General features: G+C 37.1%; 1 protein-coding gene across 6 annotated transcripts in view; it reads right to left on the bottom strand.

Moving 5' to 3' along the window:
• OTUD4 (OTU deubiquitinase 4) overlaps positions 1 to 17,704 on the bottom strand; it is a 32,382-nt gene that overhangs the window by 6,408 nt on the left and 8,270 nt on the right. For 3 of the 6 annotated variants that reach the window (XM_030026752.2, XM_041126354.1, XM_041126348.1), the window contains 14 exons: positions 15,258 to 15,330; positions 14,702 to 14,783; positions 13,795 to 13,939; positions 11,748 to 11,805; positions 11,246 to 11,363; positions 10,948 to 11,012; positions 8,726 to 8,826; positions 7,281 to 7,405; positions 6,987 to 7,167; positions 5,609 to 5,774; positions 4,108 to 4,228; positions 2,039 to 2,094; positions 1,329 to 1,487; positions 617 to 755 (listed from right to left, as the gene is read on the bottom strand). In XM_030026752.2, coding sequence (XP_029882612.1) covers positions 617 to 755; positions 1,329 to 1,487; positions 2,039 to 2,094; positions 4,108 to 4,228; positions 5,609 to 5,774; positions 6,987 to 7,167; positions 7,281 to 7,405; positions 8,726 to 8,826; positions 10,948 to 11,012; positions 11,246 to 11,363; positions 11,748 to 11,805; positions 13,795 to 13,939; positions 14,702 to 14,783; positions 15,258 to 15,330 — 1,589 coding nt within the window. The remainder of the gene's footprint in view (positions 1 to 616; positions 756 to 1,328; positions 1,488 to 2,038; positions 2,095 to 4,107; positions 4,229 to 5,608; positions 5,775 to 6,986; positions 7,168 to 7,280; positions 7,406 to 8,725; positions 8,827 to 10,947; positions 11,013 to 11,245; positions 11,364 to 11,747; positions 11,806 to 13,794; positions 13,940 to 14,701; positions 14,784 to 15,257; positions 15,331 to 17,704) is intronic. The other 3 variants (XM_041126352.1, XM_041126349.1, XM_041126357.1) reach the window with 3 other exon arrangements.

Here is a 17,704-nt window from a genome sequence, read left to right as displayed (position 1 = left end):
CACGTGAACATAGTATGCCAATTTGAAAGCTAGTTCTTGTACAGAAACACAACAGTGGAAGAGAAAATACTGCACCTGATCTAATGAGGAATATTGAATCTAAGCTAATTCCATGTATCACAAGATACACACAGCACAGAAAAAAACATTATGCTGGCTTTGCAGCTCAGGTCCAAATGGATCTCACTAGTTCCAGACATACCAGACCCAAGCTGAGTCCTTAGTGAATCAAGGAGCTTACTACATGAGACACAAAGCACGAACACGTATCAAGCTTCAACATGCTGACAACATGTTCTACCTTAAGCAGATCCTCAGAATAAGCCCCCTCGAAACTCAATGCTATCCCACCCAGGAGAAAAACAGAGAATTGAGTACATATTCCTCTTCCACCTTCAGGCACAAAGTAAAGCAAACTATGCATATGGGCAATCAAAGTTCTACTAGAACTCTCACTAGCTTTCAGCAGTGAGGAACTATATTCCTATAAATGACTGCCTTTGGAAACTGCAGTTATATGAAACAGTGTCTCCTGGAGGCATCTTCAATGTAGCAAGACAATTAAAGGATTTTTCAGGGTTAGTAGTTTCTGATTTATGTTAAAATTTATTCAAACCTGCTGGTCCATAGGTTGTTGGCTCACTTGGCCAAGCTGGCACAATGGCTGGTACAGAAGGCACTGCTGGAGGTAAATGCACCTCAGAAAAGACTGGTGAGGGTGTTGGAGTTACGCTTGGTAAGCATTCTGTCAGGTTCTATAAAAACAGAGATCACATGAAATTACTCTAAATCACTATTGTTGGTGACCCCTAATGTGTCTGACTTCTACCAAAAAAGGCTTGATGACTCAGTATTATCCAGACTACCACCACAGTGAAATATTAACTAGTAACATATCAGACTGTGTACGTAAGAGACATCTGAGATACATTACATCACTGTGTGAAGAACTCTGCACTGAGCTCTATCCAGAACGTGCCTGTACCAGAGATAGCCATCAGTGTTATAACCACCTCCACAAGCATTAAATTTAAGTATCTCCCATCCAAAACAAAATCCACCCTTACAAACGATTACCAATAACCTTGGAGAAACCTGAAAAATCAAAGGTAAAGAATTTAAAGTGAAAAGCATGGTTATCTTAGCAGAAAGATATGAAATAACCCCTCTCTCAGCAAAGAAAGGATATACTTTTACTTTTCTGTCGAGCGTTGTCATTTTACATTCTTTATGTTGGACATAAAGATTTCCTAACTGTAAATACAGAATTTTAGCATTATCACCACAGAAATGACTACATAATTAAAAGCCAGTATTATAATACATACGTGGCTGTGATGAAGCTCCCCTTTGTCTGAAGTCTCCTGACTGGAAAACTTTGAAATCAAACAAACATTTCTTACTTGCTCAGCAGGAATCGGAGAATCTGTTTTTACTTGTTCCAAAGGAGATGAAGCTTTTGGATAACTCTCATCTTGACTATTCTTCTAAAGCAAAGTTAGAAACAACAGACACAGCTAGTCTAATAGTAAGATTTACTTTTCAAAGAGGCATTCAAAGATATTAAACCACACTACATACAAAGTGGGCTAAGCACCCAATCACTATTATACTAGTGTAATATTTTGCTCATTGAAAGGATAGCAAAGATTAAAAGCCAACAAGGGGCCACAAATCTTCACTGAACTTCAGAGATCATGGTCTGTTAGCACAGTAGCTATTAGTAAACATCAAATCTTCTGTGGTTCCATTATACTGAAAGTACAGACTGTACTAAGCAATTACAAATCCAGATTCGTAAGTGCTCTCAATAGCCCAGATTTGAGAACTCAGATTGCAGAGAAAGACTGTAAGTATGGGTTACAGGGGCTGAGGAAAGCTGACAGCAATACAAGCCTCCAACCTTAGAAGTATTTCACTAAAAGCTGTAAAGCAGCAGCAGCAATCACAGCTCTAAAGGCAGCTATTGCTCTGCCAGTCATGTATCAGAGAAGCAATAACATTTAAAAAAAAATTTTGGTCTTTTCTTTAAGATTACCTCAGATGAATTTGGCTCAAGCTTCTGACTTAAGTGGATCTGCCTGGAATTTGACTCTGTAACACCAAGACATAACCTAGTAAATGAACCATTACACCATTTATGGCTATCACAACTTAAGCCAGTTAAAGTTTGTCTTTCCAAAGTTAAACCTTCAAAACAAAACCTACCTCAGCACGTATTACTTTAGAAAACTTAAGCTTCAATTTTTATCAAAGCATCCTAAAATAAACAGTCATTAGGGCAGTAACAGAGCAGCTACTTCAACCTGGGTTTTCAAAGCTCTACAGGAGTTCTTTACTGATGTTTGTTAACCATCTAGGCAATGCTTGAGGGAAACAGGAAAGAAATGTAGCTGTCTCTTTAAACATGTATCATTCATCCTAAATCCTTCCTAGTGAAAAAGAAACCTTGGTACTATGCTTAAAGTGAAAAGTTTTGAACTGCATTTCCATATACAAGTGTTAAGATAACAGAAGCTTAAAGTCTTGTCTACTTTTGACTGAGTAAAAGATAGATCAGTTTAGAATGTTTCAGTGGTTCAAAAGATCTAGAAAGTTTTCAGACTGATGCAGAAAGTTTAATGTCTCGAGCACCAGCAAACACTTGGTGGGGGAGATGATGCTTAAAAACAGTCATAGCATATATCTTCATTACATGAAGATCTGTAAGTTCTTCACGTTCTAGTTTATGTTCAAATCTGGTTACCGCTGCTTGTCAATCAAATTCAGGCATATAAGTTTAATAGTAGCCACTAAATAGATACGTACTTTTTAAAAGCTTAGTATATGTACCATCACAACTAGACAACAATGTAAATTAAAACAATATTGATTATGAGAATTACTGCCAATAGGAAGCTCTAGATAATGAGAAGGAAGTACAGTTTATTCCCATAGGATTTTTATCCTAGTTTCAGAAGAGGCAACACAATCCAGAGCATCACAAAAAACAGTGAAAGCTGTACATGCCATGCACTTCAGCAAGATCTATCATGACAATGTAGTAAAGAGCTTTCTCTACTTGAACATTCTTTCTAGCATTGCTGATGAAACAAGTTTTCAAATGAAACAAGTTTTCAGATGTTTGGAGAATGAAAAATAGGTAACATCAGTCCTTGTGAGACCATTCAAGAAGGCATTACATGTTGTAAGAGGGACTAAGGAGCACAAGTACCATAAATACACAACAGCAATGTCTCTGCTGTTGCCAGAGATAAGGGAACAAAAAAACATTCAAAAACTGGAGGGAAGGAACAGCTTCTAAGAAGAGGCTAGAGTTTGAATTTTATTTTAGCTGGGGGCGGGGGAAGGGGGAGCAGGGAAGGCAGAAGAAGCCAAGATCAAATTCAGTGTTTAGTTATGGCAAAGCTGACAGGACAAGAAAAAAAAAAATTACAAAATCAGTAGCATTTAGCAAATATTTACTACCTCCTGACAGCTACAGCTTTTATCTATTACTGCCATGTTCCCCTTCCTCACAGAAAAGGAAAAGTTTAAGGGTCAATGAAGAGAAGCTAAAGTGTGTCATAACAGACTGGGGGGAGGGAGAAAACCCAAACAAATTTTGACCATGTGACAGCTCTTTCTATTGTAAGCTGGGGGGTGAGGGGGGCAGGGGGAGGGCGCAACTCTTCTGCACACCATCTTCTCCCCTCTTTCTGTGCCACTGTATGCTAATTCTCAACATGCCACGTTCTCTTAACTGACTCCAGTAAGCACTCTTAATACTCCTCCCACTGGCACTTTCTGCCACGCTCACTAGAATTTCAACAGGAGATAATTCAGAGTAGCTCTGATAGTCTTTGTTTCTCTCATTCCTCTTCCCATTTACCACAAAAGTCCCAGCAAGGAGCCTGCTCTCTCAGCCACATTTACAAAGCAGGAAAACATATACCTTCCTCCCAAACCACACCTTTCCTACCTTGAGCCTAGATCAGTTTGGCACTATTATTTACAATAATTTTCCCCTCATTGCCTAAACAGATGCCCCATCTTGAATAAATTCTGAGGCTGGTAATAAAAACAAGCAAACAAAAAAAGCCTTGATCTAAAAACATTCGTTTTTACCTTTATCCTTCTGCTCTTCCACCTCTGCTGTCCACTTGCTGTTTCTTCTCTCATTACTTGAGAGCTTTTTCTGGTTTAAATTATCCACAGTCTGTGTAGCAGCCTGACAGACCGACTGATTCTAAAGAAGTTTACAAAAGCAGAAATATGAATTTATATAAGAAGTCCAATGACACTTTGCCATCATCTGATACAACACTATTATGGCACCATGACACATAATACTTATCTCTATGACAGGCAGAAAGGTGGGGAGGGAAGCAGTCTTGATCAGTATCATTCAGATTAATCTACTCTTTCATTCATTGCTAAATTTTGCAAAGTGTCCTTTAAAAGCATTCATGTCATTAGTTTACATGACAAAGAAAACCTGCTTCACTCAGACAATATCCACTTTAAAAATCACATCCTCCTTCTGCAGGTGAGCAAATACAGCATACTGTTGACCCCAGCTCAGAGACAGAGAGCAATCTCTGTCCGTCATGCTTCAGTCTTATTCTGCTCTTTGCAGCGCAGAAGAGCTGTATATTTCTTCTTGATTACACCAATATAAGTAATTACTGCTCAAGAACTGAAAGATACAGAGCAGGAATTCACTTCCACAAAGCAAGAGAGTTAAGGCCCACCTTTCACCTACTCACTCTTCCCACCCTGGTTCTTGTTTCTGTTTGCCCTAGGATTTAAATCCAAGGCGGCCCACGTCTCTAGACTAAACCTATGTAGACAGCAGCTGTTTACCCACAGAATCTGCTCGCTTCCTGGATGTACTGAGACTCCAATCCACTTTCTTTTAAAAGTTGCATCAGTAGAATAATCTCTCAAAATCTAAAGGCTACATTCTTCCTTCAGACATAGACAAGTCCACTGAAGCCAGCTCAGCTCCACAACGGAAAAAGAGCAAGTCTGACAAAGAATTTGCATTACTTATGACACCAGGCAAGTTCTCACACCAGTAAGTTCTCAGGCAAAAAAGAAAAGTAACTTATAAATAAAACAGGTTTTATGTGAACCAAATCAGAAACAATCACCTAGTCACCTCTGATACTAATTCAAGCCATTATACAGTGCCATTATACTGAGCTATTTCTCAGCTAAATTAAACTGTACTTCAGAGCAAGTTCTGTCCCCACCCTGAGGTTTGATCCCACCACACAAGAAAAAGACAACATCTGAGTAAATGTAAGGGAGTGCAAAGCCTTTCAAAAGACAGGAGGAACGTGAAGAAAGAAGCCCACAGCTTCAGAAGCTCATGTGTCTACTGTATTTACATGCCTAAAGAACTGTGTATGGTGGACATTAATTATTCCCAGGGGAAACTACTACATATGTGTCTTATCTTCAATATATAAAGCACTGTAGATTCACATATTTCTATGTAGAAGGTGAGTGTGAAGAAAATACCCTTAACTTTTGAATTGTACTGTAATGCAAGGACAGCAAAACAACAATTGCTAATTAAAGGTTCATGGACAAGTATGAAAAATGCACTATTAAAGCATACATTGGAAAGAGCAGGAAAAGCTTGTTCATCCCTCTGCTGGATCTCATAAAGTGAACGAGATTCTTCTATAGCCTGTTTCTCCCTGCGTTCCTCTGGAGACAGGCCAAAGTAGTTACAATCTCTGCTGCCATGGTTCAGATCCTCTGTTCTCTCCCGGTCTGGTTTTCTGTAAAGGAAAAAATAAAATGGGATCAATTTGACAAAGAAATTCACCAGTAACAAACACAATACAAACTCACGGTTTAGAAGGAAGAAAGAAAATAATTATATAGCACTGCTTATGTGATTCCACATATACCAGATCCCTTTCTGCCTATTGCAAGTTACCCATACATATAAAATTTAAAGAAGGGAAAGAATGGATTTTGTCCATGATATATTCTGTTCAAGACAATTTTGAAAGACTTTATAACAAATGGTAATTATTACATCATAGTTAAAAAACAAATGCCTGCATCAAGTGATCTAATCCATTTCTGTGCCAACTGAGAACTGACCACCCCCAACTCCTACCTACGAACATGCAAGAGAAAGTTGGGGAAGATTTCTGTAAATACAACAAAAGGGAAAATGCATTATAATTTTCAATGTCTGAAGCATCACTACACAAAATTAACACCACTATTTCAGCTTTCCAAATTACTTAAACTTTTTAGGATACTTATGTATTTTGGTTAAAGGTGAAAGAAAAATGCCCTTAAAATGTTACATGTGGCAGACTCCAAAGACACCCTAGCCCCATTTATTTCACAAAGAGTTATGATACAGAAGAGTAATGGAATAGACCATGAAGAGTTTGGCTTTGTAGCCAAGTACAGAATAGTCTTTTAAATAGAATAGAAAAAGAGTGGCAATGATGAAAAACTCTGCTGCAGCAGCACAGTGAATCAAAAAATCACTACCAACAAACGCAGGCAAAATGCTGTTCTCATACTCCTTCAAGTGTTCAGTCGTAACATGAAACAGTCCTCTATGACAGGTTCTGCAGAAGCTGAGGGAAGATCTTAGCCATGCCCAAGAAGCGCTACATGCAACAGTACTTCAGCCCAACCAGAAAAAAACCAACATCCACTTTCCAAGAAGAAACTGCAGTTTTCTGTAAAGTGCTTCCAGGGGAGATGCTGCCATGCAAGAAAAGAAGTGGGAGCTCATGATGGCAGCAATTTTGGAAAAGGTTTAAAAGTTTAAAAAAAAAAAAAAAAAAAAAAAAGAAAATTGTTTCTCCTGTGCTTGTGTGTATTCTTCAGGACTTGGAATGCTTCTTAAGAGCTCAATGGCAACATATTTCAAAAGAGCACGTTGGAAGTATCTGAAGCAGGCACCTGGGTTCCAAGAAGCTCAGCGTTCAAGATAAGTAAGATGTTATTTGCAGTTTTACCTTACAGTTTGGGAAGGATTCCTGCCTGGAGCTTTTTGCTCAGTTGAGGTCTGATGAGGTTGAGGTCCAGAACATAAGAACTGATGCTGCCTGGTTCCCACAGTATGCTGAAGTCGAGGAGGTAGTGCTGACTGGGGTTTTATTGACTTGCTCTGATTCTTTGCCCCTCTGCAATCTGCATCTGTGATAAAGATGTGAAAATGGATTTTTTTTTTTCTTTAATCATTTTTTAAGCTCTTTGGGACAACATCTGACAATAAAGGTTCTGCTACACAAAGACAGGTACAATCCTACCGGGCTGAGCATTCTGCCCCCATGTTGGGAAAAACTTTTTTATCTTCTTCCCTGGCACAGTGTTCCAGCCCTCCATAGGAGAGGCTTGTGGAAGAGGTTTAAGGCTCTTCAGTGAGACAGCATGCCTACAAAACAAGGAATTACGGAGGGAAAAATATCTTAAAGACCACACTGGGGCTTGCATAAATTAATACCACATGTTTACTAAGACTGATGGATCTTTCCATTTTTGAGAAAATTGCATTCAAAGTCCTTTGTTCTTTATGATTACACTCAAGCAATGTGTAGAAGAACAAACCTTTTTTTTTTTTTTTTTTTTTTTTTAAATAAAACTCTCCCCAATAAGTTGATGCAAACCTATCCAGTAAAGAATAAGCAGCCATTTGTGAAGTGAGTATTAACACGTCTTCAGGGCAGACAGAAAAGGAGAACAATCAGAAAAAGCAATATACTCAGATAAACTTATCACAAACACTGCAATAGAGGATGCTGTAGGATGTCCAAGCAACTCTTTACATTACTTGAAAGGAAGACATTCAAATCTATAATAGTTCAAATCAGGTTAAATCTCAATTTAAAAAGGTAACAAATTGCGAGACAATCTTCAGATCTCACAACATTTTCATTTATTTAACAGAAGGAGATCACATGAGATTAATGGGCATCCGTCTCCTTCCCTCGTTTACCTTGACTGAAGGTGTTTCCTCTTCCCAAACTATACTCAACTGTGGGGTTTTTTTGCCCCAGTAGAGTTACAGAACTTACAGCAGAGCTCAAGAAGATGTCTCAAACCACTCCCCCCCCCCCAAAAAACCCAACAAACAAAAAAACCCCCACCACCCCCCGAAACAACCAAAACCCCCACCCCAGAAAAAAAGCAACAAAAACAGCCAACCAACAACACACACAAAAAAACCCCCACAACCCCCAACAACAACTTTAAAAACTTAGTTTGTCCCAAGGTAGGGCAAAGATGATGCTGATCTAAACAGCAACTTGGCAGTCTCTGTGTGAAATCAGGCAGAGCTACTCAAGGAACAGAGAAGCTAGGTGCTTTGATGGATCTTTTAATATGAAAAGCTTGTCACAAATCTAGCATCTAATTACTAAGCACAACAAGCAACACTTAATTAGGATGGCATTGATCTGCTTAGGATTGAATCTTGTGTAAAAAAAAAAAGTTTAATACTAATGTAGTTACTGTTTTACTCTGCAAGTAATATCCAGACTACTAAAGAAAAAAGTCTGAAGAAGTGACAATCAATGCAGAACTCCTTTTTCCTTTTTTATCTAGTATGTTGTTTTCTTAACAATTTTGTGGTAGTACTGCTTCAGGTAAAGTAGTAGATACACTTCAAGGGCTGAAATTAACTCTGAACTAAAGTAATGCTGCCATTATCAAGGTTCATTTTGGCACTCTCTTCCAGAAGAGATTAAACACTTACTTTGCTCCGAGCTCTTCTACAAATACAACAACTGGCCCATTCTCTGAACAAACTTCTTGAATATGGGCATTATAAAATTTCCCATTATGGTCTAAGCGCACCTATAAGGGGAAAAAAAAAAACCAAAAAAACAAAAACAAAGGTGCATTAGCTTCAGAGAAGACAATGAGAGGACGTAACTCTTTAAAATATCAGCCATGTTAAAAATAGAACTCTTCCTCTGGGCAACAGCAGACCTGAGAAATAAACACCACGTAATTCAGTAAATGTATCAAAAGCAAATCTTCAATCCATATCGCTTCTTCAAAAAGAAATAAAAATACTATTTAAAAAAAAAAAAAAAACAACCAAACAACAACAAAACCCAGAAAGCTTGCCAGGTAACACTACTTAATGAAACATGGCTTTCAAAACTACACGAGAAAGTTAAATGTAATCAGTGTATCAAGGATTTTCAGCTTTACTGAAAACACTTTCTCTTAGAATAAAACCCAAAGCTTCTCCTTGTTAAAAATCGTAATCAATTTTTCTCTTCTTTATGTGTAACTTCAGTGAAATCTAGTTGAATTAAGAACATGATGAACACCAATTATTTCTGAAGTTATTCTTCAGAAAGCTTTTTAAAACAACCAAAAAAAGTTGTCTGACATGATCATAGTGTTACTTGTCTGAATGACATTCCATGTTCTTAAAATTCTTCTGTTAAATATAAAATAAATTTCATAACGTTCTGCTACATTTGGCTTTCCAGTTGTATTAATTTGGTCAACCTCACTTTTCACTATTTACTTCATCTTCCCTTCCCGTGTTTTTATCCCATATATTTACTGTCTTGCCACGTACATATAAAATTTGACAGAGAGAGTATGTCAATTACCACAGTTTTTCCTACTAATAATATCTGTACCCTTTAGTAAATACCACACAAGACAGCCTAAGGGTCTTAAATACAAACTTTAAGCCTGTACTATTAAGCAATAAATAATGACCTCCACAGAGGTTTTGTTGTTTGCTTTGTGTGGGGTTTGAGGGGTTTGTGGTTTTGGGGGGGGGGTTGTTTTGTGGTCTTTTGTGTTGTTTGTAAAGTTTAGAGATGCGTTTTTCCTGCAATTTATTCACTATGCTTAATTCCATTACACAAATAAAAAAAAGCACAAACTGAAAGAGCCCCCATGCTGCATGATAAACTTAACTGAATATTTTCACATTAATAATTTTAATAGGTGGTCAAATGTCCTAGAAAGAAGCATATTTAGCCAAGCACCAACCAAGTTTAGTTAACACACCTAAAGAGATTAATCTAAAATTTGAGTACTATAGCATTTAATGGCAAATCTTATTTCTTCTTAAGCAGCAATACACACTACTAGTTTTAATGGAATTTAAAGAGCAATTGTGTAACACTTCGAATACTTCAAGAGGAAGAATCGCCCAAAACTTCAGGATCTTCAGTAACTAAAGCGAGCTGTATTCTGTTACTTGAAAGTAATGTGATTAGAACAAAGCCAATTTACAAACAGTAATCATTATCTCCAGAGTTGAACATAAATACATGAAACTGTGATGTTGGTTTTGGTCTCTCCAAAGAAAAGCCTGTATGACAGAAAACACTAAAATTTCATTCTTCATCATCTAACTGTATGCACACAAACACTTTATCATGCAGCAGTATGGTAAAGCAAGTGCTGCCATCAGCAAAAGATGCAGTGGAGATAACGATTAGTTTTATAAAAACAGACCTAACCCACACATTTACACATCACGGGATTAACTAGCTTGCTTACGGAGCCCACCAAGAGAAGAACTGAGCTTAGCCTGAACCAAGTAAACTGCCCTAAATGTACCCACTTACACAGAGGCTAACACTCTGCAACACCGAGCAAGGACTCACCATAGAGGCAAGCCTGCACAAACTTATTTGCATACTTAACATTAAGGTCCACAGTCATCTTATTAAATATACTACTGAAATTAACCTTCTGACTTTTTAATGCAGTAGAATCGCACTGATCAGATATTCTATTACATGCCTTTTCTACATGTATGCTGTAAGTCATGAACACCACCACCAATTAAATAATGAGCGTATGCGCAGTTGAAGACACAAGCAAAGAATATTTAGAAAGTAGCAATCATATATCAAAATAGTTAACAAAGGGGGAAAATTGGCATCTTGAGCAAAATATTAATGTTTCTATAAACTATAATTCAATGCTACTTACTTTACATTTATCTCCAACTGAGTATTGCATACCAGCAGCAATAGAAAAATCTTGTTTTTGCTGATCTGTAAATACATTAGTAGTAATACACTGTTAGTTTAGATACACCAAAAGAGTTACTTTCTTGATACAGTAAAAATGCAAACCAGAAGTTCAGGCCCTAAATCTGCACACTGACCGATGTGAGGAAGACCACTGCTTAAACCCAAACTCCCATTTGCATCACTGTTCCTCAAGAGGGTTTCACTTTATACATCAGCTTGCAGAAGTTGGAACTTTTAAGTATTTGGTTACTTACCCCATTTGGATTGGAGCCAAACGTCATATTCAACATTTCTGTAAACTGATGGATTGAGTGATTTAAGAACTTTTTTAGGTAAGACCAACAAGGTAGGATTCCCATTGCTCTTAAGGTGCTGTATGAAACAGAACAAAGTACTGAACGGTAAACTGCATAAAGATGTACAGTTTTCCATTTTTCAATTACAGTGCTCAAGCTTTAAACTGAAATATAAAGAAGCTGAAAATACATAAAGCATAAAGAGCTTTGAAAAAATAATTCAATGGTGTTCTTTTAACCATAACAGAACAAAATTAAGAACTAAGCAGCATTTAAAAGGACACTATCCACCTTTTGGCACATCAAAAGCAAACATTACTTTTCAAAGAAATAAGTAGTTTTTAAGATATTACATGTTAGGAAAACTAGAAACTGAAGATTCTCTCATGAACATTAAACACTGAAAAACATAGCAGAGTACAAGTTATTAGGAAGAAAATAAATCTTAACATGTAAATACCTTGTTGCCAGAAAGAGATTTCAATCCATTCATATCACCAACTGTTGTAGCTTTACTTCTGCAAAAGGACAGAAACAAGCTGTGGTAATATAGTATTAGCAAGGCCTGGAAATCAGGTAAGAAACATCTTGGAAGTGGATAAAAATACTGAAACTACCATTCTCTACATATTTTTCCACAACAAGCATACTACAGAACATCTTCATCTCTTAAAATGAAAAAGCTAAGACTAAAACAAGAACTACATTTCTGTATCAAATAAGACTTTTGTTTTTAAGTACAAGTTTTAGGAAGTCTAACTTATGTGTACTGACTTAACCATCACTTAAGAAAAAAAGGAGCAGAGGGGCAGGCAAGGGAAACAAAAAATTCCTCTAAAATTTTTGCAACTATGCAAGGCAAACATAGCAAATGCAGACATAAAAAAAAACCAAAACAAAACAACAAAAAAAAAAACCACCCAAACAAAACTCAAAACCAAAATCCACTCCATTAGTTATGTGGCATCAGGCACTCTAATTTAGCCTTATTTTCTACACCTGACATTGCTGGAAAATTACCTTCCACAGAGAAAAAACAAGTATTTTTCCCTACAGCAGTTGTAGGCAACTGTCAGCATTAACTTCTCCCAAAACCAAAATAAACTATTACATTTAACAACAACATAACTGAAAAGTTCACATTTATAAAATGAAAAAGATCTTCTGGAAAACTAGGTAACAAAACAAGCTGAAGTAAACTTTTAAGACAAGCAAAAAAATGTAAAGACTTCATAAACACAGCAAGGTGTTTGTAATTTGTGTTAACTAGGTCAAGAGTCACACACACTAGCTCTTGCATCATAAGACATATGGATTAAATCAAAAACATTGAGTTTGATAGTCTCAAGTGAGTTTACGACCTTCATTTACAAAGGTGCTACGGAGGTTAGCAGTATATTTTCTTATGAATCCCAAAGATACAGACTAATGCTACTGCATATGAAGCCCAGGAAAGCTCTAAGAACAGAAAGGAATAAAGGTTTCCACTCTCTGACATTTAACTACAATAATTGTTCCCTGAGGCAGAAATACTTTGTATTTTAATTGGAAATGTTCCCTAGTACTTTTCTTTCCAAGCAAGAAAGGAAGCTAATCCCTTTCCCAGAACTTGGTTTTCTTTCTGTGGCGATTTCCATCATCTTCCTTTCTGTTGTTTTCAGCTTGAGAAAAAAAATCAGCTCCCGACATCTCAAAGAATTTCCTCTGCCACATGCCACACAGACTACAGCAGAGCCCCCAGAAAGGACTTTAATGATGTTCAGCAGGAAGAGGGGACATGATGCACTAATACAGCATAATCTCCATGGCTTCAATGGAGTTTCACACAAGCCAGGGTTTTAAGAACAGTATTAAACAGAAGAAAAACTGCCAATATATAAATGCAAAAATGGCACCATGAAAGACTTACTGTGCAAAAGGAATCAGTAGGTCAAAGTCTCAAAGCTAGCTAGAGCATCCAGGTCCAGCAAAAGGAATACAAACCCACAAATATAATCACTTCATAAAGATCAAGGAATGAAATGGAGCAAGCTACATCTGTATTTCTCCATTAGCTACACCTCAGGCAGGCATTTCAGCCCCCAGATGTGGAAGCAACACAAGTTGGATTAGATTCCTGTAACTCCACTCAGTTGCAAGAGCGAGTCAAGTAATTCTCACAGAGTTTACCATGCCAGACTGGCACACTGACAGTTCTCCCAGGGGATTCTGCTATTTTAAACAGGAAGAGGGACATGTTGCAATGTCAATATTCCATTATGTAAAGAGACCCAAAGCTAGTCTGCAGGAAAAACAGAGGAACCAGAACCCTGTCCTCAGGTACAGTGAAGATTACACATTTCATTCTTTCATAGTTCTAACTTTACCTCTTTGTGTTTCTTTTCTTCGTAATTTGTAAAGGTTTTCAACCCTAACTGTTAGATTCTACTACCCACTAGAAATTCAGAAAACTCATTTAACATGTATTGCACATAGGCATCTTACATTAACTTTTAAATCCCATTTACCTGTAGTTATCATCTTCTGAATCTGAAGCAGACACTTCACTGCTACCATTACTTTCCTCTGTTACACCAACAGCACTAAGTTCTGCTATGATTTTCTTTACATCTGTATCAAATACTTTCTCATAAAGCAACTCATACAGCAGAGCTGGGAAAGAGGAGAAAGTAGAAGGGCAAAATCAATTACAAGGTAAATGAGATTTTGTATCACGTTTACAGATGCATTTCAAATTACTTTAATCAAAGCAAGCAAGCATTTTGATGTGTTAACTGAAACAGTGAAGGCATTAGAAGCAAAACTAGCTGCTGCTACTATGGCTTAATGGGTATGCACAAACTACTAGAAGTCAGGTCTCTTGACAGGCAAATTTGGCCTTAGCCTTGTAACTCTGCACATAGGCAGAGATTTCATGAAGAATTAGAATCCTTGTAGGGATTGCCACAGTGACCCATCAAACCTGATTAGGGCCTTCGGACATTTCTGCAATCTAGTAAAGAAAACAATCATCCAAGAAGACAGTTCACATGCATGGATAATTTTAACATAAACAATTAGTTTGCTAACGTAGTTTGAAATACAAAATTAAAACCAGGATGCTGACCAAAGACAATGCAACAGATTATAAATTAGTACACCAACATTTTCTGTTTACATTAGACCACCCAGATTCAAAGAGGCAGATAAATCTTCTCCTCTTGGCATATAATCTGCTTTGTCAAGGAGGAGGACACAATAAGAACTCATGTTCTCGCAAAATCATACAGTCATTGACAACTCAAATGGAAAACTAAGCTGCTAGAGAATGACTGTAATAAACTTTCATACAGAGCCTTTTCCTGAAACCTGATGTGATCATTTTAAGATTTTTGGTAAAAATACGTGCTTTTAAGTAACCAACATAGTACTTACACTGGCATAGAGCAGCCTTTTCTGAATACTCTATGGGATACACAATATCATAGTGGTTTCCATTTGAGAAGCACAGCAATACCTATTAAAAAAACCACACAGATATTTTAGGTTTCACTTGCTTTTTCATATGATCCACCTTTTAAATTCAGTTTAATGTGCCAATGCGCTTTGTTATCTCTCAGGATCTCAAAGTATCAATAAAACAATCAAAATCTTTAGTGGATGTCCTTTAAACCAAAAAGAATTTGACCAAAAGTCAGGAGGAATTAAACACAAGAGGTAGCTATGTGAGTTAGCAATTGTAAATTTATTGTTACAGAATTTTAGATTACTAGGAAGATATAGCACACCCCAAATATGGGCCATCTATTTAAAAAGAAGCGCTGCATGTATTAACAGAATAGCTGCCTTAAATATGTACAAAAGAAATTGTTAAAATTAAATTCTCAGAACATTTTATTGTGTGGAATAATAAAACTCACATGAAAATACTTGCTGTTTATAGTCTTAATTCAGCCCTTCACAATAGTCATAATTTTTTTTTTTTTTTTACCTTATCAGAAAAGCCATTTTCAGTTACATGTGAAGGAGAAGCATTTGGTTCCCGATATATTATGAAATCTTTCCTGAGAAAAAAGCAGCAGTTAAGAATTCATTTAAAAATTAATATGAATAAAAATTGGAATATTCAAGTCAAGTTCAAAGAACATATATAACCACAGAAAACACCTAGTGCAAAAGAATACTGAAGAAGATGAGTACAACTATCACTGGTCAAAAAAAAAAGGCTTACTTTTATGAAAGAATACACTAGGATAAGATGTGCTGGCACAACATGCACAGAGCCAATGACAAGTAAAACAAATTTCCAGACACCACTTTCTGGAGCTGTGTCTAGAAAGATGATGGCTCCCCAGTCCTGGAGAAATTCATTACACTTTGCCATTTGGAAACCAACCAGAACAAAAAGGAGGTTGGTTTTATGAACAGAGACAGGAAAGAGTGATAAGTTTCCAGAAGGTAAGCCATGGCTTAGGCTAAAAACATACTAGTCAATTGATTACATGCGCATGAGACTTTTTGGGCACAGAGGCCAACTACCAGAACAGCCCATGTCTGTGCTCAGAAACTCTTCTTGCCTCCCAAACCAAGTTCTCGTGCTCAGAAGGGTCCACACAACATTTCTGCTCCCAAAGGGTAGCCCAGCTGCCACAGCATGCTAAGGAACATGCCAAAAGCCCAACAGACCATCAGCAGCCATTGCCTGAGGATCAGATATTGTAACCAAGTCTCGAGCACCTCTGAAAATCATGCCCTCCACATGCCCCAGTTTTTTCACGTGTAGCAAGAAGAATCTTTTCCTGCAGTTTAAAATTGATAATACACTGAAAAAAAAAAAAAAAAAAAAAAAGACGACATTTGGAGGGCTCAGTTTCCCTTTCTCTTCAGATAAAGACTCTATGAAGTGTGGATTCTAACACCATGGCATGTTTGCTAGACTTGAATTGCAGGATTTAAGGTGGCAAAGAAACCCCTCTGTTGTCTCTTCAACTGAGAGAATGCAAACAAACTTTTACGGAAGCTTCGACCAAACCAGCAGATAGTGTGCCACTGCAGTGTTGGCAGACAGATACTCATCATCAAGGGTATAAGTCTAGTGTAGTTTTTGAAAACAGGTTTAGAAAATTTTTATCACTGCAAACTTAGTTTGCATACCTCATTACATTTAAGAGGATTAAAAATACAATAAATGAAGAGTTGAACTACTACAGTTAAGCAAATTTAAAATTTACATTCTACACTTATAATTCTTTTTTTAGCGTGTTAGATTAAAAAGCATAAAAAGTTGAACTGGATATGAAGTGACAAATACAGAAAAACCCACAACCAATACTGACGTGGCATGCTATTTGATTTTTTTATTTTCTAAAAACTGAAAGACTATCAGTCTTTGCTACTTGTTTTTCTGCTATAATCAATGTCTGTCATGATCTTAAATTTAATTATTTTCTCTCTCTTTTATCCATAATCCTCCCTTTGAATTCTTTGCTCAGAAACCTATCACTTCCTTCAACTTCTTCCTTGCTCACACAAGCAGTTTTTAGTCTTGCAACATGTTTAAATATATTCACAGGTGCAGTTTTTGTATTAAAAAAAACTCAGAAAAAGCAATTCTGAGAGGAAAAGAATTTCATAGCTCAGAGACCCACCCACTTCAGAGAGACAAGGAAAATTTACTAGATAACCAAATGATACTTGTGACAGATCCGAGGAGCAAAAGTGAAAACAAACCTATTCATACTACACTTCTATTCTACGCTTGAAAAGCCTGAAACTCTCATTTCTCCACTTGGCACAGAACACGAAATTCAAACTTCTGCTTTCCTTCAGTCTGCCAGCACGCAGGAAGGAAAGCAACTCTTTCCCCCTACCTCCACCACCATTCCTCCTTTGCCAGAGCCTCTAAATTGCCTTTTTAATAACAGCCAGTCTTCCCAAAACAAGTATGGCAATAACAATTCTTGCATGTTCAACTCTGCAGTGAAATACTGCATATAGTTGCAACTATGCCACAAGCCTCCTCATGCTTCCAATGGAAATTAAAAAAATACTATTATCAACCAGGATTTGTCTCTCTACTGATTTATCAGCTGTGGTCCTGGATACCAATGTATCATGACTTCAAAATAAACTGCTTCTATTCCATGAGAATACATTTCTCATGGCCAGAAATACAACAAACAGAAGATCACGACCAACCAGTTCCGACGTAATTAAGTCAGCAAAATTGCATTCTTGAACTGAGTTATGTCCCTCTACACCCTGGCTCAATCTAACCACCAGACCTTCCCTCCAAGCCTCCTGAGCCACACTTTACTCTGACTTTCAGTTCAGTCCTCTTCCACCCATGCAGCACATGCAACTCTAAACTGTCCCAGTAACCACATAAAATGCAAAGATAGAATCTCATGCAATTTCCCGCACTTAGCACTCATTTAA

This window comes from Aquila chrysaetos, chromosome 1 (genome assembly GCF_900496995.4).
Source record: "Aquila chrysaetos chrysaetos chromosome 1, bAquChr1.4, whole genome shotgun sequence".
In the NCBI taxonomy this organism is placed as follows: Eukaryota; Metazoa; Chordata; class Aves; order Accipitriformes; family Accipitridae; genus Aquila; species Aquila chrysaetos.
Note: the sequence above shows the minus strand (reverse complement) of the source record. Positions and strands in the feature narration are given on the sequence as shown.